Source organism: Notolepis coatsorum (assembly GCF_963971535.1).
Source record: "Notolepis coatsorum genome assembly, chromosome: 8".
NCBI lineage: Eukaryota > Metazoa > Chordata > Actinopteri > Aulopiformes > Paralepididae > Notolepis > Notolepis coatsorum.
The window spans coordinates 27,558,844-27,585,036 of NC_140172.1; the positions used below are offsets into that span (position 1 = coordinate 27,558,844).

General features: G+C 43.4%; 1 protein-coding gene across 3 annotated transcripts in view; it reads left to right on the plus strand.

Annotated features, from left to right (window-relative positions):
• The window catches only part of ncor1 (nuclear receptor corepressor 1), a 237,585-nt gene extending 216,636 nt beyond the window's left edge, over nucleotides 1–20,949 (plus strand). For 2 of the 3 annotated variants that reach the window (XM_084320851.1, XM_084320853.1), the window contains 8 exons: nucleotides 420–571; nucleotides 841–1,064; nucleotides 1,926–2,069; nucleotides 6,072–6,214; nucleotides 7,516–7,569; nucleotides 10,080–10,271; nucleotides 13,231–13,404; nucleotides 18,349–20,949. In XM_084320851.1, the coding sequence (XP_084176977.1) occupies nucleotides 420–571; nucleotides 841–1,064; nucleotides 1,926–2,069; nucleotides 6,072–6,214; nucleotides 7,516–7,569; nucleotides 10,080–10,271; nucleotides 13,231–13,404; nucleotides 18,349–18,539 (1,274 nt within the window). In that variant the 3' untranslated portion in view covers nucleotides 18,540–20,949. The remainder of the gene's footprint in view (nucleotides 1–419; nucleotides 572–840; nucleotides 1,065–1,925; nucleotides 2,070–6,071; nucleotides 6,215–7,515; nucleotides 7,570–10,079; nucleotides 10,272–13,230; nucleotides 13,405–18,348) is intronic. The other variant, XM_084320852.1, reaches the window with a different exon arrangement.
• Nucleotides 20,950–26,193: the final 5,244 nt, after the last annotated feature.

A 26,193-nucleotide genomic window follows, 5' to 3' on the forward strand; every position in this document is an offset into this window, starting at 1 on the left:
ACATCAGTTGCTGTTGTTGGCATACAGTCTATAAGCCCCTCCCCCTCGCTTCCCGCTACTCATTCCAACTTTTCTTTTTTATCAAATGTTGTTATTTTCTTTCTTTTCTTTTACATAAAATATGACCACACACAATATAATAATAATAATAAACAGGACTTCACAGGACAATAATCATAATAACAATAATGACAATAGAAATAACAATCATCCCATCTCCTTTTCACTTTTTTTCCCTTTTTTCTTTTTTTTCTTTTCTTTTCTTTTACATGAAACATAAAATATGACGACACACAATATAATAAACAGGACTTCACAGGACAATAATAATAATAACCACAATAATGACAATAGAAATAACAATCATCCCGACTCTTTGAAAGTGAAACAACATGTGTGTGTCTGGTTCACCTCCGCAGCTGGCATGCGCGCCTTCGATATGAGCCGCTACCGGTCGGCGGGGGAGCCGCCACAGCCCAGCGCCCAGCAGCAGCCCCCCTCCTCGCAGTCCGACGGCTACTCCCAGGTTCCCAAGACCCACCGGGTCATGACCTTGGCGGACCACATTTCGGTAAGGTGCCATGGAAACACACGGGATCTCTTTGACGCCTGAAGCGGAACGTTTGATGTGGTTGCTAGGAAACGGCTAATGCTACATTTGATTTCCTGTCGCAGTGTTTGCTAATGTCAGTGTTCGCTAATGTCAACAACTGACAGGAAATCAAATGTAGTTTTAGCATGCATTCTAGAATGTTTACATTCGTGTGTTTTTTTGTTATCGAGATGAAACGGTCTGTTCTAAATCCTCTTGGGTTTGTTTTTTCTCTTTCTCTCGTGCAGCACATCATAACCCAAGACTTTGCCCGGAATCAGGACCCGCCTCCACCCTCCTCTGCTAGTACCACATTCCAGAGTGCGGTGCCAACCGTCTCCAGCTCGGGTCGGCCCAGGTTGTCCAACCGCTACAGTCCGGAGAACCAGGGCCACCAGGGCCAGGCCCCTCAACACCAGAGACCCCCCAGCAGAGTATCCCCAGAGAATGCCCCTGACAAGCCCAGAGCCAGGTACATCATCCACCCACCCAACCATATGCCCTGGAAGACTCCACAAAGTTAGTCAGATTCATGGTAGATTACGTTTCACATGCTCCGACTAACAAACACGTAAAGAGGAAGTGCAGGTCCATCCGGTGAGAGGAGAAACTTCACAAAGACTTGGTCCCAAGTAAAAAATTGTAATAATAATACTGGAGCGCACGGATGTAGGACAGTTCACTTTATCAAAACATTATTCTCTAATGCCGTTTATTGTCCTATATCCATGTGCTCCGGTATTTTACTTTGGACCAAGTCTCCTTTTTTTTTGTATCCACTTTTTTCTCCTCCTGTTTTTCTGTGTTTTTCTCCCATCCCAATTTAGTCGTTATGCCAATTCCCCCCTCCCCTTCCTGGTCGTTGCTCGCATGTGCCCCCCACTGGTCGGTCTAGGGAGCCCTGACGTCTATCAGATGCTTCCTCCGAGACATAGGAGACAGCCAGCAGCCTCGTTTCACCTGCCAGCGCGGACTCTCATTGGTGAGGTGTAACGTGTGGGAGGTCACACTACCCTCACCATCTCCCTCCCTCGCTGTGCAGGCGCCCTGACCGACCTGTAGGAGTCGCTGTTTACAACGACCAGATTACCACCCCACCTGCTTCCCTCCCGCTGACTCTGCCAATTGAGCCAGTATGACGGCCGGCCAAGCCGGAGGCAACGCTGACAGCCGGATTCGATACCAGTGTCTCTTGCGGTGGTGACGAGCACCTTGTCCGCTGCGCCACCCAGCCGCCTGGACCAAGTCTCTCTTTGAAGTTTTCTCTTCTCCTTTAGACAGATTCACCCTCGGATTGCCACTATTCTCTCTATTTCTCCCCCCGTCCATCCAGGCCCGGTAAGTCTCCAGAGCGAGGGGGCAGGTCGCTGGAGAGCTACGAGCCCATCTCCCCTCCCCAGAGTTACCAGAGTCTGGACAGACAGGACACCGGCGGGCCGGCCCTCCAGAGGCGAGACGCCGACACCTCTGAGATCAGGTACCGCCAGAGATGCACCGTGTAGAGTTTGATTGATTGATTGAAAACGTTATTATAACAGATTGCAGAATGGGTACAATCAGGGGAGGAAATTAGGCCATTTTACTCGCCAAATGCGAGTATTATTTATGTTTGGCGAGTGATTCATGAAGAGCACTCGCCACACTGGCGAGTAGTAAACAAAACAAAAAAAATCATTCTGCTGATTTGCTCACTGGCACAAGCCGAACTCTGACTCCCCCCTTATGATTTCTCCCATTTGCGCCTCATAATAATCCATAGCCAATGAACATCATCGTTGCGCTCTAAGCTCCTCCAATGAACACTCGTTTTCTAGAAGATGTCGCCCATCTAGGGGAAGTGGACAGACCACTGCGTGCGGCCCTACAGACTCCTGTCACCTGCTTGACAACGTAGACAAACTTAGACAAAAACACATCAGTAAATGAAAATAATTGCATGTAGAGTCGTCGCTTTCGGATATCAGTGCGGTCTGACATGGGGGCGAACAACAGCACGCGACACGTCTCCTTCGAGTCTGGTGAGAATGACAAGTGGGTGTGAGGCTAACGATTCCACTCACTCAAGTCAACCAGCATTAGCCGGCTAGCTACCTAGCATGTAACAAGCTACCATAACGCGCGTTCAACATAGTGGACTATACTGAGCGGCTTTGCTTAAATGCAGCCGAGTGACATTTTATTATTACCGGGTTTTCCCCCATATCACCACTCGCCCATATGCCCTTCACAACGGTGATGTTGTCATACTTGTCATTCAGAATACACCTGCTGAACCCCTAGCGTTGACATGAGATTCGATTCCAATGTATTGTCATCATACAGCACAAGTACAGTGTACAACCAGAATACGTTTGGCATCCAACCAGAGTGCAAATGTAACAAGTCAAGTTCAAGTTGTTTTATTTAGCTATTACATTACAGTGAAATGCTTGGTTCTTTCACTGCCCAGCCCAGTCCAGCCCAACCCAGTCCAACCTAGACCAGCCCAACTTTCCCTGCCCAACCCAGTCCAGCCCAGCATCTTTCACTGCCCAGTTCAGCCCAACCCAGTCCAGAATAGCTCCCTCTTTCATGTTAATATGTGATATCCTAATATTTTGTAGGATAGAGACGGTGTGATTAATATATGTTTTATGCTAATATTGTGAAGAGTAGAGACACTTATTAATGTTTTATGGTCATAAATATTTTAAAGAGTAGAGACACGGTGTGATTATTACTATGATTGAAAATCTATTTAGATGGAAGACATAGAAAGAAGTAATTATCACAATTAGCGATTTATTTATGGCTGGTAAAAAATCAGTTTGGCTGGTAAAAAAAATCATATACTCGCCAGTTGGCTGGTAAGCCAAAAAGTTAGTTTCCTCCCCTGGGTACAATACAGTACGGCTCAATACACACAATTGTTAAGGGGATGTAGACCAGAGAAAGACTTTCGTCTTGTTTACATCAGGGTAGGGCTGGGCGATACGGCCAAAAATGATATCACGATATCGATAACGATATCATATCACTCAATATCTATAATTATCGATATTGTTATAAGTATTATATATATTTTTTTAAACAACAGATGTATGTTTATTTTGCAGCAATTCTTTGTCGTTGCTGCCATCTTTAGTGTTACAGCTCCTCACACTCCAGTTCTCAGGCTGCAGCTGGTTTGAAAGCGAAAGTAAACCGGCTTCTCTGCTGGCTGTGGCTCCAGGGGAGTTGAATAGTTCTGGCTCTTTTCTATCTTTTGGTGCTTTTTTGGTGGACAAACCACCGCACATGTGCACTGTGACTCGCGACTGGAGACTAGCTCTGTGTACAGACTGTTTCAAACTGTATTTTAAATTAGAAAGCAAACTAAATAAATGGACAAGAGAAAAAGAAATCTCAATTTGGTCAGTATTGTCATTTGGACAAGCAACGCCATTACTTTAAGTTGCAGGCAAGAAAGACAAGTCTGTCCACTGTCTCTGGTTTTAAAACTGCCCTGGTGCAGGTCACTTATAACAATATCGATAATTATCGATATCGAGTGATATGATATTGTTATCGATATCCTTATTGCGATATCATTTTTGGCCATATCGCCCAGCCCTATGTAGATGGGTATCTTAGTGGTGTAGTGTATCTTGTAGACCAGGCCCATTGCAAGTTGCTGTACTCTGTCATCTACTCTAAGCCATCCTAGGTTGTCAAAGTGGGCAGGGGTGAGGTGGGTTCTAGTAGTAAGGTCAAGTAGTAGAGAGAGGGTGTTGTGTGCAAAAGTTACGCCTTTTTTTCAAGATTAAAGGGTCGAGGTTCGGTTTTGTTAAGTAGTGGTTTAATGACAGCTGATTCAAAGGCCAAGGGCACCACACCAGTAGACAAAGTGTTTAAGAAATTGAGTAGGGCAGGGCCTAGAGTTGGGAAGAGTTTTTTGATGAGAGTTGCTGGAAGAGGGTCAAACAAACAGGTTGAGGGTTTAGCCGCACCAACCAATTTAGAGAGGACACTAAGTGAGACGTTTTCAAGGCAGCATACTGTAGCGTATGGCATCAGAGGTTGGGAGGGACTCTGATTCTTGAGTAAGCCAACAATTTCATCTCTTATGAAATACATTTTCTCTAAAGAATTTAATGAATTTGTTAGCCGAGAACGCATACTTTAGCGCAGTTGGTTGTTTCCGAGTAAGTTTTGCAACAGTATCAAACAGAAACTTCGAGTTGTTTTTGTTTTCGTAGATGAGCCTGGAAAAATATGAGGTTTTGGCAAGTGAGCGTGCCTTTTTGTAATTATGTTAAACTATCATTCCAGGCAAGGCGGTACACTTCGAGTTTGGTCGAACGCCATTTATGTTCAAGTTTGCGACATGCCTTTTTCAAGGTGCGAGTTTCCTCCGTAAACCAGGGAGTTTGTTTTTGCGGAGCACGTTTCATTTTAGGCTTAAGGGGAGCGACAATGTCGAGCGTGCTACGAAGGGTGGTGTTAAGTTTATCTGTGAAGAGATCAATGGGGCCAGAGTAAGAGAGGAAGGGAGAGAGGGTGTCTGGTAGGCATTTAACAAGAGTTGGGACAGTGGAGGCGTTAATACGACGGCTCATGTAGGATTCTACACTATCTGGGCGAGAAACCAATCAATCAATTTGAAATTTGATGAGGTAGTGGTCTGGAAGAGCAGGAACATAAGGAGAAACGGTCAAATCTGACACAGTGAGACCGCGGGCTAGGACTAAGTCAAGTGTGGGGCACCCTCTCCTGCCCCTCACTCACCCTCTCCTGCCCCACACTCACCCTCTCTCCTGCCCCTCACTCACCCTCCCTCCTGCCCCACACTCACCCTCTCTCCTGCCCCTCACTCACCCTCTCCTGCCCCTCACTCACCCTCTCCTGCCCCTCACTCACCCTCTCCTGCCCCACACTCACCCTCTCTCCTGCCCCTCACTCACCCTCCCTCCTGCCCCACACTCACCCTCTCTCCTGCCCCACACTCACCCTCTCTCCTGCCCCACACTCACCCTCTCCTGCCCCCCACACTCACCCTCTCCTGCCCCCCACACTCACCCTCTCTCCTGCCCCCCACACTCACCCTCTCCTGCCCCCCACACTCACCCTCTCTCCTGCCCCCCACACTCACCCTCTCCTGCCCCACACTCACCCTCTCTCCTGCCCCCCACACTCACCCTCTCCTGCCCCCCACACTCACTCTCTCCTGCCCCCCACACTCACCCTCTCCTGCCCCCCACACTCACCCTCTTTTGCCCCCCACACTCACCCTCTCTCCTGCCCCTCACTCACCCTCTCCTGCCCCCCACACTCACCCTCTCCTGCCCCCCACACTCACCCTCTCCTGCCCCCCACACTCACCCTCTCCTGCCCCCCACACTCACCCTCTCTCCTGCCCCCCACACTCACCCTCTCCTGCCCCCCACACTCACCCTCTCCTGCCCCCCACACTCAGCCTCTCCTGCCCCACACTCTTACCCCTGTGTGTCTTGGGTTCCAGGACTGACTCGCGCTCCCCGGGCAGCGTCAGCTACCTGCCCTCCTTCTTCACCAAGCTGGAGAACACCTCCCCCATGGTGAAGTCCAAGAAGCAGGAGATCTTCCGTAAGTTGAACTCCTCTGGTGTCGGTGATTCTGATGTTGGTAAGTGGGCTCCTCCTCCTCCTCCTCCTTAATGCTCTTTCCTCTGCTGAAAACAGGAATGCCACTCGCTCTTAAGAATTCTTCTCATGTTGGCGGCTAGGTGGCGCAGTGGGCAAGCCGATTGCCACCAACGCAGGAGATGCTGGGTTCGAGCCCAGCTCTCGCCGTTGCTACCAGCTTGGCTGGTCGTTCATACTAATACAATTGGCAGTATTAGGGGGTGGGAAGCTGGTGGGTGGGGATCGGACGTTGTGGACAGCGACTCCTACAGGTCGGTTGGTGCGCCCGCGCAGTAGAATCAGGAAGCGACGGGGGTGGCGTGTCCCTCCCACGCAGACCCCCGCCGCTGAGAGACAGGTGAAAAGATGCGACGGCTGCCTCCTCGAGTACCGGAGGGGACACGTGATGCAAGGCTTCGTCCACATTGCAGCCGGCTTGTGGGAGGCATGGCCTAACAACGTTTGAGACAGGGGAGGGTAGAATTGGACGATACGAAATTGGGATGGGAGAAAAATTGAAAAATGGGGAGAAAAAGTAGATAAAAAAATAATTCTTCTCATATTCCCAGTGGTGGAAAGTAACTAAGTATTCCTATGGTGCCATTGAGATGTATGATCTGCGGCGGCTCCATAGAGAATGAATTGGGGAGGATGATAAAGATGACAGCAGTTATTTTTAGGCATTAGGGTAAGATTTTAATACAATTTAAGCACATTTTGGTATAAAAACGACAACAACAAAAATTCCACAAATTCTTTATTATTATTATTATTTATATATTTATTCACTGTTAGTTTTGTGGTTTGTTGTCAAAGAGTTATGGGTGTTGATAAATATGGATTGGACTGTCCTCAACCTTATGAATTCTTAAGTCGAGAGGTATTTCTCTTAAACTAACTTGCATGCATCATTTGATGTAACTCACACAGTATTAGATGTAATATAATATGCATGTACTTGACTTCTATTTTATACTCACTATACTTATTTTATACTTATCTATTTTTATCTAGCACAATCTCTGGAGCAAAACAGAAAGAAGCATTTTATATAAAAGTATTCTGTACTTCTGTATGACAACTAATAAAGAAACTTGAAACTTGAACTTGAATGTAAGACATACATGGTGATTGAATTCTGCTAATTCCTTCTCTTAAGTCACTGAATGACAGATGAATAGGGTTATGGGTAGTTGGGTACACAATGGCAACTTGACTTAAATTTGCATTCTTTCCTTCATTTTAGTTTGACAGACATTTGTATTTATTGTTGTTAATAGAAATGACCACTGTGTCTTTCAGGAAATGCACAACCAGGCACAGAGATCTTCAACTTGCCGGCTGTTACTAGCTCAAGTAAGTAGCTGCGTGAAGCTCGCTCTTAAATCTAAAACATTCACTTATCTTAGCCACTTTGGGCCGAAACTATTTTCTTTCTTTCTTTCTTTCTTTCTTTCTTTCTTTCTTTCTTTCTTTCTTTCTTTCTTTCTTTCTTTCTTTCTTTCTTTCTTTCTTTCTTTCTTTCTTTCTTTCTTAACCCATTGAAACTGGGAATGCATATGCAGGCTATATAATGCATTATTAGAATGTGTTTTAGGTCTAAATGGGTTAAATGTAAATAATAGTCTGTTTCTGTATACTTTGGTCCCTAAACAGTCTTGGAATTGCACAAATTATGGCTAATTATAGCATGGCTCTAAATCTGGGACTATTGTGGATCCAATAAGCCCAGTTGTATTCATGTGTGATCCTGGACTCCAGGGTGTGTGTCTTGGATGGGGATGTGGTGGAGATTGATGTGTGTGGGGTGGGGTGTTTGAAGTATTGGTATTAAATTCCTCAGTCTAAAGAGATGACCTTGCCCCTGGCAAGCCTTCTAGTGATCCATTGTTAAAGCGCCTCCGAGTGAATCTCTTCCAGTAATGAAGAACACTCTTATCTCAGTTGCCCTGGCAAGCCTTCTAGTGATCCATTGTTAAAGCGCCTCCGAGTGAATCTCTTCCAGTAATGAAGAACACTCTTATCTCAGTTTTTGGATGAATCCCACTCATGAGAAGCAACTAATATGTGATTCTTCTTGCAGGGAGTGCAGAAACATCTGCACTCCTATCACAGATAGCTGATAAATGACATTATGTACATGCATCCATGTTGTTGTAAACATTTTAATTAAATAAAGAAATTCCCTATCCATAGTCGCCGTGGGAAAGAATAAAATAAAAAATAAAATAAAATAAATTCCCTACCTACCCATGGCCTTAACTGACAACCAACCGGAAACAAACAATATTTTTTGTTATGCCTAGTAGCCCTCTCAAGGTGGTGACACTGTTTATTTTTATTTATTTTATTTACCTCACTGTATAAAATGGCCTGTCGTGACCTGTAGGGTAATCAGAGCCCTGTGAAACAACCACAAACTAGATGGGTATTTCAGGGAATGTGCGGCCTGCCTGGTGGATACATTGGCAATAAGTAGGATTTTCTGAATTTCTTGGAAGCTGGAAAGCTACCTGAAAAGTTACTGTTTCACTGTTGTTGTATTCAAATGCAGGGTCTGCAAGTTGGTTACAAACATAATCTAGGCTTATGTTTGATTCACAGTGCCTCAAAATGATTTAGTTTTCATTTACGTCAGGATAGAAAATGTACACTATTATGTACATGGGACTTGGATAAGTCCTGTGGACCCAACTCTGGCCACTGACCACATGAGCGAACGGGTATATACGCACACAATACACGGCCACTGATGGATCCGTGGGACTTGGTAAAGCACTATGGACCCAACTATGACCACTGATAAAAACGTAACTACACTAGCATTATAAGACCTAAACATTGCTACCTACCATACAAGTGCATTGGTTTAGTGCATTTCCGGTTGCCACTGAGCGGAAATGTTTGTGCGGACCTGTTCTCCCAAACTGGTAAGCAAATGACTGTTTTTACGTTATTTTCATTTTTACGTTACTACTATTATTATTATTATTATTTTTTTTTTTTTTCAACATTGATCTTAACTGATCACTATGACTTTATTGCTTTTATCGTTATATATGCCTATAATTGTGTACAGCACTTTGAGCTACATGACATGTATGAAAGGTGCTTTATAAATACTTACTTACTTACTTACTTACTTACTATTAGGTGGGGTTGGGGCCGGTTGGGCACAACTCAAACCTTTTCAAAAAGTCTCTTACTGGGTTTGGAAAGAAATACTGAAAAATTACATTTTCCGTGAGTGCTGGTAATTCCTTCCATTGTTCTAGAATGATTGAAAGAACTACATCTACATGTATTGTAAATATCTCTTGAAAAGCAATTGCAGGCTCTGCAAATGTAAACAAATCCCCTCCCCTGAAACAGAGCAGAGTACACAATACAATCTTTCTCAAGGAACGCATCAACTTCAAAACATTACTCCTCACCTTCAAAGCCCTCCATAGCCTGGCCCCCCCCCTACCTGACTGATCTCCTTCTTCCTTACCGCCCCACCCGTTCCCTCCGGTCCTCCTCCACTGTCCCGTCATCCAAACTTTAAAACGTTGGTGATCGGGCCTTCTCACGCACTGCACCCAGACTCTGGAACTCCTGTTCTCCCTAGCCTTCAACCTTCCCCACCCATAACCCCCCCCCCTCCAGCCTGTTTTGATGTTTGCTACTGTGGCTTTATGTTTCGCATGCTGTTTCCCTGTTTCCCCCGTGGTCTTATGTCTTATGTTCCTTTTTGTTTCTTTGTTTTTCTTTTGTTTCTCTGCCTACGGTCAGCGACATCGGGTTCTTGAGAAGCGCTATACAAATAAAATGAATTATTATTATTATTATTATTATTAACGTCTTCGTTGCGTTTGGCTCTGCAGGCAGCATCAACCCACGGAACCACACCTTCGGTGACCCGGCCAGTAACCTGGGACTGGAGGACATCATACGCAAGGCCTTGATGGGCAACCTGGAGGAGAGGCAGGATGAGCACCAGGGAGGACAGCCCGGCAACAACACGCCCAACACGGGCAGCGAGGCGCGCCAGGAGGCCAGCCCGTCACCTAGTATGGGTGAGGGACCATCCCAGAACCCCCCTTGTATGGGTTTCAGAACCCAGTTGGAGTATTATTTTGCAAATAAGTCAATGCAATAATGCAAGTAATTATGACCTTCTTGGAGTACTAGATAGGTGAGGTTTGCAGTAGAGGACAATACAGTAAGAAACAGAGTGTTTAGACCAGGGGTTCTCGAACTTTTTTATACCACGACCCCGTTTTATTTAGGATTTTCTTTTGCGACCCCACACTTAACACTTTCAGTGCCACGCTGTTTGGTTAAAGTTACCCTTAGAATGCCAGCCTTCTAGTCGTTTCCGTGGTCGTTGCACTATGTTTTGCGAAGCTGTGTGTGTGTTCTGTATTATAGCTGTAGAGACACGGTGTCGACACCACATAAACATTACTTGTAGTCCAGCATGGGAATAATAGTTTGTTTCCACACGCTGTAGTTTATTACACGCCAAACATTGCGCATTTCCAAGATAATAGTATTTTTCCATAGATCGTGAGATAAAACACGTTATGTGCAATAAGCCCAAACCGTTCTGGCTGATCCCCTGAAACCCTGAATACTCCCATATCAAAGGTACCGGTATATGACTTGTATATATGTATCATCACAAAATCATCAAGGGGGGGGGGGCGTTTTAACTCAAAACTATGATCGTGTTTGCGTTTTTTGTCCAGTGAAACACAGAACTGTGATCGTTAGAAAAACACGTTTCAGATTCGGTAAAATAGACATAGAATGTACCTTACCTTAGCCAGAAGGTATTCCAAAAGAATAATTCCAAGTGATCACATCGCCATCGCGATTACCAGTGTATATACACGTTTCGATGGTCAAATATAGGGGTGGAACGGTATGCATTCGAACCGTACACCGCTCGGCATGACCTCCCCAGTTCGGGGCGTGTGTGTATTGTACGGTTCACGGGACGAGCAAAAAAAAACTTCATTTGGCAGGGAGCCGGGAGAGGTGACGCCGCTCCTCAGCTGGCAGCAGGTGCTAGTCAGTTTGTGGAAATGGCAAGCGCAATATATTATAAATCAATCTTCATTACGACTTTAAAAACATAGCCATAGCCAACATTACATAGGCCTACACACATCATAACGTTAACGTTAGCACGGTTTGTACCACAACACAACACACTTTAACTAGCCCACCAGCTCTAATACAGCCAACCTGAAATGTTACCGTAGCTACTAGCTAGCAGAGGAGAAAATGGAAGTCTGAGAGGCGGGGTGTTGAAAGACAATAGATAGGCGTTTATTCAACATCCAAGAAGGCTAACATACAACTGTGTTTACTAACTCCAACCGGGACTATTGCCGCTTTTCCACTGCATGTTATCAACACTATTCAACTCCGGTAATGTTAGAGTCGAGAAGGTCCCACACGCTAAACTGTCCCTGCGGACCCGCCAACCCATAGATAGTTCCAACTCACCGAATTACGTTAATCCACCACAGTTGCACTCAATATTTAAATAATGTTAGTCTAAATAAATGTAGACAGACAACGTAGGTATTTTAAAAATAGAATGAACAGAGCAGTGTTGTTTTGAAACAGTACAGTACAGTGTGTGTGTGTGTGTGTGTGTGTGTGTGTGTGTGTTAGTTTGATGTATTGCTGCATTTTATATTGATGGCCTTCTAATTTGTTTGTTTATTTATTTTAAATAACACAGTGACACTTTTCCTTTTGATAAGAAATCCAGCCATATTCCTTTCATTGTATTTCAAATACTGCACTTTAATTTCAAGCAGAAAACGAATCTTTCCATTAAGAACTGACAATCAGGGAATTTAAACATTGTTGACATTGTTTTTTTGTGTTGATTTTAAAGAAAGGAAAGTCTAGTGCTGGTTGAGCATATGCATACTTTGTGTTGATGGCCTTTGTCTATAATGTGGCCACAAAAATAGAAAGGTTTAATTATTTTGTTTGTTTACACTAAGTTAATACTTTGACAAATGTAGCCTAGTCAGTTCGGTCTGCCAAACATTATTTAAGACACACCGCTAATTTTTTTATATAAATGAGAAGCATGTTTAAATTTTTGGAGTGTTACATAAAAAAAAACAAAAAAAAACAAGGTATATCGAACCGAACCGAAAACCGTTACCCCAAAACCGTGATATGAACCGAACCGTCAATTTTGTGAACCGTTCCACCCCTAGTAAAATACGCTTTGCACTCAACTGTCGGCGCCCAATAACGACTTTTTACGTTTTTGGCACAGACTGTGTTAATGTATCGCGTAATTTCAACGTGGAATTAAGGAATATAAAAATAAAAGCACATGTTGAACTTGATCATGCATATTTATTAGAAAATGTAATTACAGCACTATGTTATCAATGCACATTTATAAAACTAGTCATATTTAGCCAAAATATGTTGCCAGAACATTGGCAATGCGCGACCCGTAGTTTGGGAACCGCTGGTTTAGACTGTTTGAAACGTAAAATGGTAGCTTGTACTTTCCATGATTTGATAACTCACCATCTGAATTGTCCTGATGTGGTGAACTCCACCCACCTGGTACTCAAACCTGGTAGAAAGTCTTGATGGGTTTCAGAGGGATCGCACGTTCAACATATCACTGACGTGGAAACAACCTAAGAAACTCACAATGATTAATTAGTCTTTGACAGTATTGGATATAATTTATATGGAGTTCTCTACGGCACAGCATTGAACTGTGGGTCTCAGCGGCCGAGAAAGTTAAAGCCATGATCTAGCGGTGAAGCGGGGTCGGGATGTTGGTCCTGAGGGGTCCTGGGGTGGGGAGTGGGGGAAGAAATGTATTTTGTGGTGTCTGTCCTGTGATGTCTTGAGTGTTATTGTTGTTACTGTATTTGTGTTGTGTTTTGTTACATGTAAAAAAAAAAATGGAAAATAAGAATTGTATCACAAAATATCACTTGACGCATGGCATGTTTCTGTCTCTGTCCAACACAGGCAAACAGAAACTGCAGAGCAAAGCCAACAGCCGGAAGGCCAAGTCACCCAACCCAGGTCAGGCATCGTATGCAGCAGTGGAGCGCCCCTCCTCCGTGTCCTCCGTCCACTCGGAGGGAGACTATCACCGCCAGGCGCAGACCTGGCCCTGGGAGGACAGACCTTCGTCCACCGGTCAGTAGATATGATCCACCCGCCCCCACGCGTGTTCCGATGTCAATAGGGAGGTGTAGTCTGACGTGGCTTTGGTACCGCCCGCGAGGTCCACCCGTATAGGGATTTATCATTGGGAAAATGGATTATCGGCTATTGTAACAATTCTACCGCATGGAAATTGAAAAGCTTTCCATTTTTTTTGCACGAAATGAGTTCCCTTCTATCACTAACATTATTGTTTAAGCATTTTTGGTTGAAATAAAATTCGGCGATTTTTTTTTTATGATTAATTGCAAATATTTTCATGTTGAGCTATAGATTGTTGATGAATACACACAGAAAGGTACACCATGCAAATGTTAATGCTTTATTTGTTTTAAACGAGACGATTTAGAAATGGGCAATGGGGAAATACATTGCGTTTTCAAGATGGTGGACCGGCCGGAAACAGCAATAACGTAACCACTACACCTCCCTATAGAGGCCCTTTTCACAGTAGCCATTTTGAGCTGTCACAGCAGGGTCAACACGGGTGTTTCCAAGTTCGCTTTATTGTCAACTGCCAATAAACAAAGATCCTTCCTTCCACTGCCATATCAAAGCGGTAACATGGTAATGAAGTGCATAAGCAGTCACAGTGCACATACGGTGCATACTACTACAACAAAGTGCTAGTAGGTAAGCGAGGAATTAATCATTATTTGTTTGAAATGTTTAACAAGCATATGGCCTTGAGGAAAAACTGTCCTAGAAAGGTGTAGTTCCGGTCTTTATACTATGACCTCTGTGATGACAGGGTGAGAGTTGTCATTGATGATGCTAGGGGCTTTTTTTTTGGAGAGGGATTTACCCACCTCTTAACTCACTGGAGGCCAAACCCGAGATAGTCCGTGTTAACTCGCCATGCTCTGGGCGCCAAACCCGAGAAAATCCGGGTTTTAATCCATATTTCTTTTATGAGCGATATCCATTCATTTTTCATCCATCCAGCCTGACGTTATCATTGGGACTGGGTCTGAGCTCGCAAAGGGCAAATACCTCCCCCTATCGTCTCCCGGATGGTATTGCACATCATTGGATTGGATTGGTTGGAACAGTGCAGCAAAAGAATTAGTCCGGTCCAGGTTTTCTTTTCTCTGGGATGCAGCTGGATACCATTGCATTGACTGTGGGGACTGGGAGCAGTGTGGATCTATGTGTTTTTGGATATAACGTTGGATCAATAAACGCGATCAATATTTGAAATGGCGATCAGGAATTGGATTAATCTTTTTGCATGACATCAGATGTGAGGTAAGGTCTTTATGTTACGAGTCTTGGGGGTAATTAGGTGTGTGTGTGTGTGTGTGTGTGTGTGTGTGCGCGCCCGCGTGCGTGAGGTCGCGCCGACCAGAGTACGGCGAACTGATTTTTCAGACCCCGCTGCTCTTTGTGCATAAGTACACATATAATAGCGATAATCTAGCGTTTATTTGAAAACTATTCATAAATCTAGCGACAAATGGCACGATTTCTAAGGAAATACATTTAAGCACGCTTTGCTGGGGTTTATTGAGATGAGACGGAACGCTCTAGAAATATATTGATATTCATCACGGTATAAAATGGAAATGTATGTATGAAAAAATTATCTGTTTCCTGCATGTTGAAGCAACATGGAAGCAACTCATTGGCGACCACACATGTTATTTAGATCTATTGCTATTATATTTTATATGTTTTATGCACTCGCAAATAAGTCCTTTCATCCATTGGATACAGTGTTGGCCCAGAAGGGCATCAGCAGAGGGCGCTGTTGGCCCTGAAAGAGTTAACATGCGCCCAGAAAAGTGGCCATTTTGTTTTACTTGAACTTGAGGACTGCATACTTTTTTTGCAAAGCTTATCTTTATACTTTATGCTTATAGCACATGCATAAGCCTGGTCCCTTTGAAAGATAACATTCCGAAGATTCTTACACAATAAAGACAAATAACTTTTAGTGCTAATGACATAGATTAACATAGGGCTGAACATGAGTTGAACTTGTGTACTCACATTTTTCTGTAGTGGTTGCAATATTCCCCAAAGAATAATAAAAAAAAATAGTTATAAGCTGGAAAACACCGCAAATCCATAGCCTGAAGTTTCATGTAGTACAGGTCAAAATTTTATAAAAATCCGTTTAGGAAATTAGTCTTCTAGAGAGATCCGGGTAAACCATGTGCCAAGAAAAAAAGCTCTCTGGTATTCCATTTCCTCATCCACGGCCATGCATTTTGGAATTCTCTTCACTTCTGGTTTTCGGGTATCATCACTGGTCATCGGGTATCATTGGAAAGCTACAGTCATTGGCATTTTCGCAATCTGCGGATGATTGGCAGAGTTAGAGCATTGGGACTCCGACGTGGTAATCTGACGCTCGCGCATATCATCATGTAACTCGAGAACAAGGCACGGATTTTGTCAAGTGAGGTGGCGTTCAAACGGCAACAAATAGAGCATTCATTTATATGTTCGGCGAAAAATGCAGCCCTGAGCCACTAGACGCTCGCAAAGTGCCGTGACTTTCGTCTGTTCCGCCGGCCGGCCGTTGGATGTTAAGAGGTTGGCACCGCAAGTAACTGATGACATTAACACAATAGCTGCCACGCAATATAAGCATCATTAGTAGCTGACGCCATCACTGTAAACGGTGGGAGTCGCTCACCTTGTTTGCTATAACTATTTAAATATTATAGCTATATCTGCAATACTATGGCCCAGTTGACATCGGGTATCTATCGTTCAAGATGTGGGAAAGTAATATTTTTTCCATTCATACATTGTCGTTTTGTACCGTGGTGAATATAAGTATAGTTTTAGAGTGGTCTAGGATAATTCCTAGAACGCTAGTAATAGGCCGCGATGCATATTATACTTAATCGGCATTTCGTCCCTATACACGCTACAATAAAATTCAAAATTCAAATGCATATGATCGGTATATATTATGTTCCATCATGCATGCAGGAAATGGGGGGGGGGGGTTGTTTATGATTAATTGATTGTCAATAATGGCATTCATTAGTACAACAGCATACGTTGATCAGATCGATTGCAATGATAGAAATGGACAATCAAGCTGGAATTAACGTTAGATTGCTCTTACCTCTGGCCGATGAGACTCCAGAAAGAATATTCCAATTATTTGGTTGCCATCTGCTAGATCGTATTTCCGTTTGGCCGACGCCATAAGCTCCAAAAGCATAATGATTCTTGCGTCTCGAAGGCGATTCAATGCACTTGACTGTGTATCTGGATCCACGTTACAAAATAACTCCGCCCGGACGACATTCACTGACGCACAGAGCCAAGCTTCCTGCAGAAAGTAAGTGCAACATCGGCCGAATACCACCAGGTGGCGGTAACGGGCCGTTGCGATCTCAGAAAGAGTGCCAGATTTCCCACAGGCTTGCTGGTTGAATTATGAATGGAAATAGCGAATAAAAGAAATAACGATCATAACGAGTTTACTCGTTGTTGGCGTTATTCGATTGGCAGGCTATAACGAGTTAACTCGTCTTTGGCGGGGAATGTGTTAAAGGTCCACTGAAACGGAACTGTCGGTTCAGGCAGTAATATGCATTCGTGTAGGGGTAAAATAGGGTAACATTTTTATTTCACATCTAAATCTGAAAGGATGTTGATATGTCTCATTGCTCAGCATTGGGTTTATGTGGAACTTACCACCATGACATGAAAGGCTTGGTTTTACCCTAAAACAGCTTAGAAATCACAGACAGAAATGATGCTTCCATTTCGTTTTGGTTTGGCTGTGCCATGGTTCTGGTATTGTGCATGCTGGCTCACTGGAACGTCTCTGGCGCACCTAAATAAAACTGAACCTTAATCAATGTTATTGGTTACACCTGTGTACACTCTGCTATGACATGTCCGATTGGTTGGATTGAAAAGGGTCTACATGAAGGTAAAAATCAAATAAAACATGTTAAGTTTTTACTTTTTAGACATGCCCATCTTGAGACTAAGTGGTATCACAGGCGTATGGGAGGGGGGGTATACTTCCCAGCAGGTTGGTCCCAATCAAATAATCCAAGTGGAAAACAAATGATTTACAATTATATACAAATATTGTACCACAATAGAACTGAGACATCGGCTGTACAGCTTGCTGTTGTAAGCCTGTTGACGTTTGAATGACTTGAACTGAAAGTGAACCCTGTTCTTCCCAGGAAACAGACCTTCAAGAGAGGGAGTGACTACATGCCCTAACATAACCAGAATGCCTTGCGGTCGGACTAAGCATGTCAGGATGCTTTTTTAACACATGCATACTATGGTCATAGACCCTCTTTGTGATTGTACTAGACAGACATTGTTATTGGCTAATAACAATGAGTTACTGTGATCTACTTGCTAACTTAATGGCTCATCTGAAAATATTAATATCTGAAAATAAAGGCTGTATTACACACTTATCTTACTTATACGTCTCATGTGTTTTTCAAACTGTTATAACTTATGATGTTTATTCAGCAGGTCAGGAATAAAACAACTACCGTAGTTGACTTTCCGTATAGGGATTTATCATTGGGAAAATGTATTATCGGCTATTGTAATAATTCTGCCTCATGAACATTGGAAAGCTTTCCATTTTTGCACAAAATGAGTTCCCTTCTATCACTAACATTATTGGTTGAAAATTTTAATAAATAAATTATACATAATTATTTAACGATTAATTGTTAATTGTTTCATGTTGAGCTATAGATTGTGGATGAACACGCACAGAAAGGTACACCGTGCCAATGTTCATGCTTTATTTGTTTTAAACGAGACGATTTAGAAATGTGTCCGCTGGAAATACATTGCAATTTCAAGCGAGGTGGAGGACCGCACGGGACACGACAATGACGTACAAACCACTACACCTCCTAATCTGACTCCCTCTGTCTCTTCTTCTTCTTCCCCAACCCCCAGGCTCCATGCAGTTCCCCTACAACCCCCTGACCATGCGCATGCTGAGCAGTGCGTCGCCCACCTCCATGGCCTCCCCCTCCATCCAGAGCCAGCAGCAGCAGCAGCAGCAGCAGCAGCAGCAGCAGCAGCGCGTGTGGGAGAGGGAGCCCCTGCTGTCGGAGAAGTACGAGACCCTGTCGGACAGCGACTGAGCCCCCCACACACCCTGCCACTATTCTAGCCCCCATACCAGAGAGGAGAGGCCCCCCGACCCACCCCCCCCTGCCCCTGCCCCCCTCCTCTCCGTAAACTAATCTCACTCGCTGGTGAGTGTGTGGGGAGCACAGAGGGTGGCTTTGCCCCCTTTTTGGTGCTATGGCGCCCCCTGGCTGCGTTAGCTGGAAGAAAAGCAAGCAGCTTATGACAGGCTGGACCCTTCAAAGAACAGAACTCCTTTTTGTGGTCCAGAAGCACTGGCCCAGCCTGTACACAGGGAAGGAGAGAGAGAACGGAACGGAGAGGATGTGACACAAGCTATAATAAAGATGAAGAACTTATAAATGTAAAAAGAAAAATGACATAAGAGGCAATTTCTTGAATTTCTTTTTTTGTTTTGAATTCTGTAAAGAAATACCTTGTCTTTAAAGAGGAAAAAGAAATCATTGTATGTAAATAGAGTAACCTTTTGCAGTGTTTTTTCTTTTTTCTTAACTTGATTATTTCTCATTTTAATGTTGCTTTTTAAATTGATCCACTTAAAAAAAAAAAAAAAAAAAAATGGGGAAGAGGAGAGAGGGGTTCTACCTTTTTAATATCACAGTTGGTCTCTCCCTGTCCCATCGTTCACCCACCACCACCACAGCCCCGCCCTCCCACCCAGTCTATGACCATAGTGAAGCCGAGAGACCCGAGACCCTGTACTTGACACAGTGAAGTGGAACACAGAACTATAGGCCCCCCCTGTCCACCATCCAAACACCACCAGAGCCTGAACCTTGTGGAACGTCATCGAATGAAACAAACAAACACGACAAGCAAACATTTCATAACATTGTGATTTGATGCCTGTCTTCGCAATATTGTGGAGAAGATGCATGGATTGTAAACAATATCAACTGATATAAGCCAATTTCTTTTTGTCACCCCTTCTTAGACAAAGAGAAATGTCTTTTTTTTTGGGACAAGTTGAGAACACTGGTGTCGGAGCAGAAAGGTGAAAAGTCTGTTATAAGCTTATTATTTCTTTTGCCGAAGTCTTATGACTACTTCTGGGCCCCGTCTCGAGCTGACTTATAAAATTGAGCCAATTCTTTTTTCTTTTTCTTTTTTTCCCCTGAAGCTGGCCATGGTGTATGAGGCATCGTCCCTCACCTGTTGCTGCCTCTATGGTTTCCAACCAGCATGAAACGATCTGCTCTGCAGCGTTGTCATGGTAACTAAAGTGCGTCAGGAACCTGTTTATAGAGGGGTTTTGCCATGCCTTGTGGCTTGAGAAAGACGGCAGCTTTAACTAATTTTCTCAGAGATATACGTTGGTGTTTGATGTTTGTATTTGTTTCCGTAGTCCCTATTTTTTTTTTTTTTTCTTTTTTCTTTTTTTGATACTGTCCTGACAGAAATCTGAACTCAGTTGTCTTTACGTTTAGACAAAAAAAAAAGAAAAACACAACAACTAACCAAACATAAAGAATGGGCTGCACCATTGTTGCACTTTTTTTTTGCTTTGTAGCTTTTGACAATAAAAGCTACTACCTGTTGTATAACTTATTCAGCCTCCAGCACAGGAGTATACTGAGATGTGCTTTAACCTTTTTCCCACCACTCATGGAAAATCTGGATGTTTTTTCAGTTCCTGTCGTCTTCTTGCTGGTACATGATCTTGTGTGAAACTCGTATCATAGTCTGAACTAAAGTGTAATGGTACAGTCGGCTGCGTGTGAGTTTTGCCGTCATGGCTGTTCAACACCGTGACCTTTTCAATCTCTGCTCTCCTTTATATCCTGAATTGATATTGGTTATTTTCATCCCAACAGGCATGAGCTTTTCAAATAAGAATTATACCTACTAGGTCAACATCGATAACGAAAGTAATGTTCTATTGCAAAGTCCTTTTTGTCGAATATGTGAAACCATACCATGGTTTGACTTTCTCAGCTTTCGCTTTGCTTAAATAACAAATCTAATCCGCTCTAAACTTGATATTTCCTTCCTTTTCGTTTTGATTTTGAATTGTTTTGTCATAGCTGATGTTCAGAGGTTTTTATTTTAAATTTTTTCTATCATTTTCAACATCAAATGTTATTCATCCTGTCGCGACGGGATGTTAAGTGTTTACAACGGCAATGACAACAACAAAAAAATAAGAAAATAAAAAGTTTACAAACTTGAATCTTAAAAACCGAAATGAAGCCGAAAAAGAATTGGAGCATCTTTTTAGCTCTCTCTCTCTATCAAACACAGTGGTGATTTTTTTTTTTGTGTGTCTTTTATGAAATGAGACTTGAAAACCCCCATGTATCCCATCATGATGTTGAAATGCAATGTTTGTATCTCGCACAATGTCTCTTAGTAGTCTCTTACAAGAGTTCAGACCAATCAAATAAAGTGGATCAGTTCTCCACCTCTCTGACAACAGCATCTCCTCTGTGCTCGACTACTGTTCAATCAAGGAGACTATATAAGAGAAGGAGGGCTCGTCGTCGTCATGTCAGAATTCCACCGTTCTATGCTCTGCTTTGGTGGCAGCTCTTTTGAAGCCTGTATTAAAAATATACACGCTATCTCTGGAACGTATCAAACGTTGGCTAGTTAACCCTTTCACTGCCGCACTACCAATCGGTTAACCCTGTCACTGCGACGATACACAGAAGGTTAACCCTTTCACTGCCACACAACAGCAGTCGGTAGTGTGATGGTAAAGGGTTAACCTTCTGTAGTGTGGCAGTGAACGGGTTAACGATGCAACAAATTGCCAATGATACTGACATGTGAGGTAATAACGGGTCATATATATATACGAGGAGATGGCTGATCCCATTCAACTGCCATGTTTGCCAAACTGAAAGTGTTCACAGTGACGTGATGATGACCCTTCCTCCTTTTATAGTTTCCTTGTGTTTGATAAGGAAGCGTGGGCCCCACTGGCAGTTGGCATCGGGGCTCAGCGTGGCCCTTTCCTGTGGAGGATCACCAAATATGGTCAATCTGTAGTCCGTTATCACAGTGAGTTTCACGTCTCTTAACCCTTTCACTGCCACACTACAGAAGGTTAACCCTTTACTATCGCACTACCGACGGTTACCGTTGGTAGTGTGATCGTAAAGGGTTAACCTTCTGTGTATTGTTGCAGTGAAAGGGTTAACCGCTTGGTAGTGCGGCAGTGAACGGGTTAACAGGTCCACGATACAATAGAACGACACCCCCTGACCTTCGTCCTCAGTGAACACAAACCCATATGGGGGGGTGGGTGGGGTGCATGGAAGACTCATCAGGAGGGCAATTAAAAGAGACACACCCCCACAGGATGGTCCGGTAGGTGCTGAGGGAAATTCGGGTGTCAAAGCAGCATGGGGTGGATACAGAGCTTCACAGTCCAGTATCTATATACACTAAAGATAGAACATAAAATATAAATACAATATAATATAACGTAATACATGGTTGCTGAGCAAAACAATAGTTTATAGAAAATGATATTAATGATGGTGAAAGCCGTGAGACCTCTCATCACCCATACCTTGATTGCGCATTATGCACAATAGCCTACACATCATGTGCCTATATCCAAAACCCATGCTCCTTGCCGCCACCCAGTGGTGAACTTAACCAACTACAGACATAACACAAAAACAATCAAATAGCTCCTACACAGATGAAACCACATGCAAAGCTCATCACTGTTCAAGTACAGCTGACCCCTAACCCTAGAATGGCTGATTCCATATACAGCCATACTGTATGCAGTTAGTCACTCATCAGGGGCTTGGGGTGCTGCAGGACCTGCCTCTCGAAGGTCTTCATGTTGTGATGTCAGAGCGATGGCCTGTAGTCACAGAGGACACTTTGGTGTCCCTTCTTTTCCACCGGGACAATGCAGGAGGTCTTCCAGAGCCGGGGCACCCTCTGCAGCCTCGGGGAGAGGTTGAAGAGCTGCTGAAACGCTGCTGCCAGCTGCCCGGCATACACTTTGAGCAGCCTGGGGTTGGTGTTGTCTGGTCCTCGGGCCTTGTTCCTGCTGATCTTGGAGAGCTGCCTCTCCACCTGGCTGGTAGTGATGGTGGCTGGGCTCAGTGGGCTGGTAGTGATGGTGGTTGGGCTGGTAGTGATGGTGGCTGGGCAGGTAGTGATGGTGGCTGGGCTGGTAGTGATGGTGGCTGGTAGTGATGGTGGCTGGGCAGGTAGTGATGGTGGCTGGGCTGGTAGTGATGGTGGCTGGTAGTGATGGTGGCTGGGCAGGTAGTGATGGTGGCTGGGCAGGTAGTGATGGTGGCTGGGCTGGTGGTGGCTTCTAATGTCTGCCTCAGTTTCACAGATGAACAAAACAAGTTGAACTTAGAGAAATGATCCAGAAAAAATGAATTTTCACTTCCGTAGTTTTTGTACTGCTCTTTATACTTTGTTGTTGCTTTTGAGCGCACATCAACATTTACAACCATCCTCATCTTGTTTTGTTGCACATTTTGTTTGATCGCATATTACCTTCTCTACTGAACTTCTCCGAGAACCGGCAAAGGTAGGATATTCTACAGTAGATAACTCAAAATCCCTTGGAAGGTTGCACTCCCGCGGCATTATTCTATTTTGGCATGCTCTGTGTCTATTCACCCAATAATTAAATAGATACATACTGTAATAAGATAAGAGAAGACATTCCTTTATTGATCCCCTTGGGGAAATTCGGGTGGCATAGCAAAATGGGGGATTGGGGACAATGGGGAGGGGAGGTACAGGCAGGGTGAGCAGCTTCAAGTACCTGGGGGTCCACATCTCAGAGGACCTGACAGGACAACACACATAGACTCAGTCGTAAAGAAGGCGAAGCAGCGCCTCTACCACCTGAGACAGTTAAGGAAGTTCAGAGTATCTGGGAAGATACTCCAGTCCTTCTACCCCGGAGCTGTAGAGAGCATCTTGACTGGAAACATCACTGCTTGGTATGGAAACAGCAAGGTACAGGACAAGAAGGCCCTACACGGGTATTGCACTACCACCCCTGCAGGTCCTATACAACAAGAGGTGCAAATCCAGAGCCTGCAGGATAATGAAAGACCCTCACCACCCCAACAACAGCCTGTTCAAGCTGCTGCGGTCAGGCAAACGCCTGCGAACACCAGCAACTAGGACAGAGAGACTTCGGCTCAGCTTCTTCCCCCAGGCCATCGGAGCCATGAACACTGAACTCTCCACACACAAGCACACATGAGCACACACACAACACACACTGTACACGCTCACACACTAGCAGCCACTTTAACATGAGCACACACACAATCATGCTGCACACGCTCACACTTATGGTCACTTTACAAAAGGAAAGGTCACTTTAAGAATAGTATAGTATAACTTGAGATTGTATAATATAGCATTGTGTAGCAGTGTACATAAAGACCCAGTGCCTCATCCGTAGCTAACAGTGTATTTCACTACCACAGGACCATAGCATGTCCTACCATGCTCTGTAAATAACTCATGTATACCGATATGCCCTACTTTGTTTACTGTTTTATTGCACAATGTCGTTCTATTGGATTCTTATTATATATTACTATTGTATTATGCACATCGTTGCGGGCAGGATCCCCCGCATTTCATTGTATACTTGTATGCCGTGACAAATAAAACTCTTGACTTGACTTGACTTGACTTGACTTGACTTGACTTGACTTGACTTGACTTGACTTGACTTGACTTGACTTGACTTGTAATGGAAAGACATAAATATAGGCAATCAAATTTGAGAGAAAATTTACAGTGTAAACAATATAATTAACTGAATATAAATATATATATATGTCCCCTTTAAAAGCCCAATGTTTTCTGGACAAGACTACATTTACTAATTCTGGTCTCCACTGGAAACATCACTGCCTGGTATGGCAACAGCACGGCACAGGACAAGAAGGCCCTACAGAGAGTGGTGCGCTCAGTACCACGGGTATTGCACTACTACCCCTGCAGGTTCTATACAACAAGAGGTGCAAATCCAGAGCCTGCAGAATAATGAAAGACCCACACCACCCCAACAACAGCCTGTTCATGCTGCTGAGGTCAGGCAGACGCCTGCGAACCCCAGCTACTAGGACAGAGAGACTTCGGCTCAGCTTCTTCCCCCAGGCCATCAGAGCCTTGAACACTGAACTCTCCACACACAAGCACACATGAGCACACACACTGTACACGCTCACACACTAGCAGCCACTAAGGAAAGGTCACTTTAAAAATAGTATAGTATAACCTGAGATTGTATAAAATAGCAATGTACAGAAAGACCCAGTGCCTCATCCGTAGCTAACAGTGTATGCACTACCACAGGACCTAGCATGTCCTACCATGCTCTGTAAATAACTTATGTACAAATACAGATATGCCCTACTCTGTTACTGTTTATTGCACAATGTTGTTTTATTGGATTCTATTATATGTTGTTACTACTGTATTGCACATCGTTGCGGGCAGGATCCCCCGCATTTCATTGTATACTTGTATGCCGTGACAAATAAAACTCTTGACTTGACTTGACTTAAAGGAATACTGATATTATACAAGGAAGGCATAGGCCTATACTATTTTCAGCACTACGTTTGTTTACAGATGATTTTAAGATTTTCCGAAAATACGAATTTATCGCAATAATGCAAATTATATCTCTCTTTTATCGTAAAACCGAGAGGAAATGACTAAATCCAGTCATCATCAACTAAGATCCCTAAAAACTTTGTTGAAGTTACTTGTTTGATTTCGGTGTCACTGATTAATAGCTGTGCCTCCTTTTTTGAATAATTTTTACCTTTATTACAAAATACAATAAAATTATATATTTCTACATTTAACGATAGCTAGTCTGGAACCAATCTGAGACACAAGATAAACCATCATTGGCTTCCCTAATTAATACTGCAAAATTCTCATGTCATGTGACATTCTAATGTTGGTGTCATCAGTGAACAAGATCGAGAATACTCTAGGTCAAGGTCAAGCAGTAGTCTGACCAGTTTGTTTTGTGATGTTTGCAATCTTGTTTTTAGTGCCTTTGAGGTGCTTTGGTACCATGAGGTGCAAGCATAGTCGTAGTACCCTTGAATTAGTGCTGCTCATTCAAGGCTGTAGCCTGGTTGAATGATCTGCTAGAGAGGGCTTCTCCAAATCTGCGCTGCTTTTAACATTCTATGTTATATAACAAACGAGTTTCACCAGAATGAGGGAACAGATATTTGGAGTAGAATAACGTTTCATTTTCAATGGGAACATTAGATGTAAACAAAATCACCTCATGTGCAAATCATCATATATCCAAACAGTCAAAAACCCAGTTGCATGTCAACGTATTTTGAGATATTTTATATGCATAATTTCAGTTTTGTTTGCTTCAAGTTGGGAAGACATCTAGTTTCTTTATTAGTTGTCATACAAAAATACAGAATACCTTTATATGAAATGCTTTTTTTCTGTTCTGCTCCTGAGAGTGTGCTAGATAAAAATAAAAATAGATAAGTATAAAATAGAAAGTCAAAAGTATGTAAACAAGTGTAAACAAAAGTGTTCAATATACATATATACAATACAGAGTAGGAAAAACAATTATATTATATATATATATTATATATTACAATACAATATACAGTACAATGCAGAAATGGGATGAGGTAC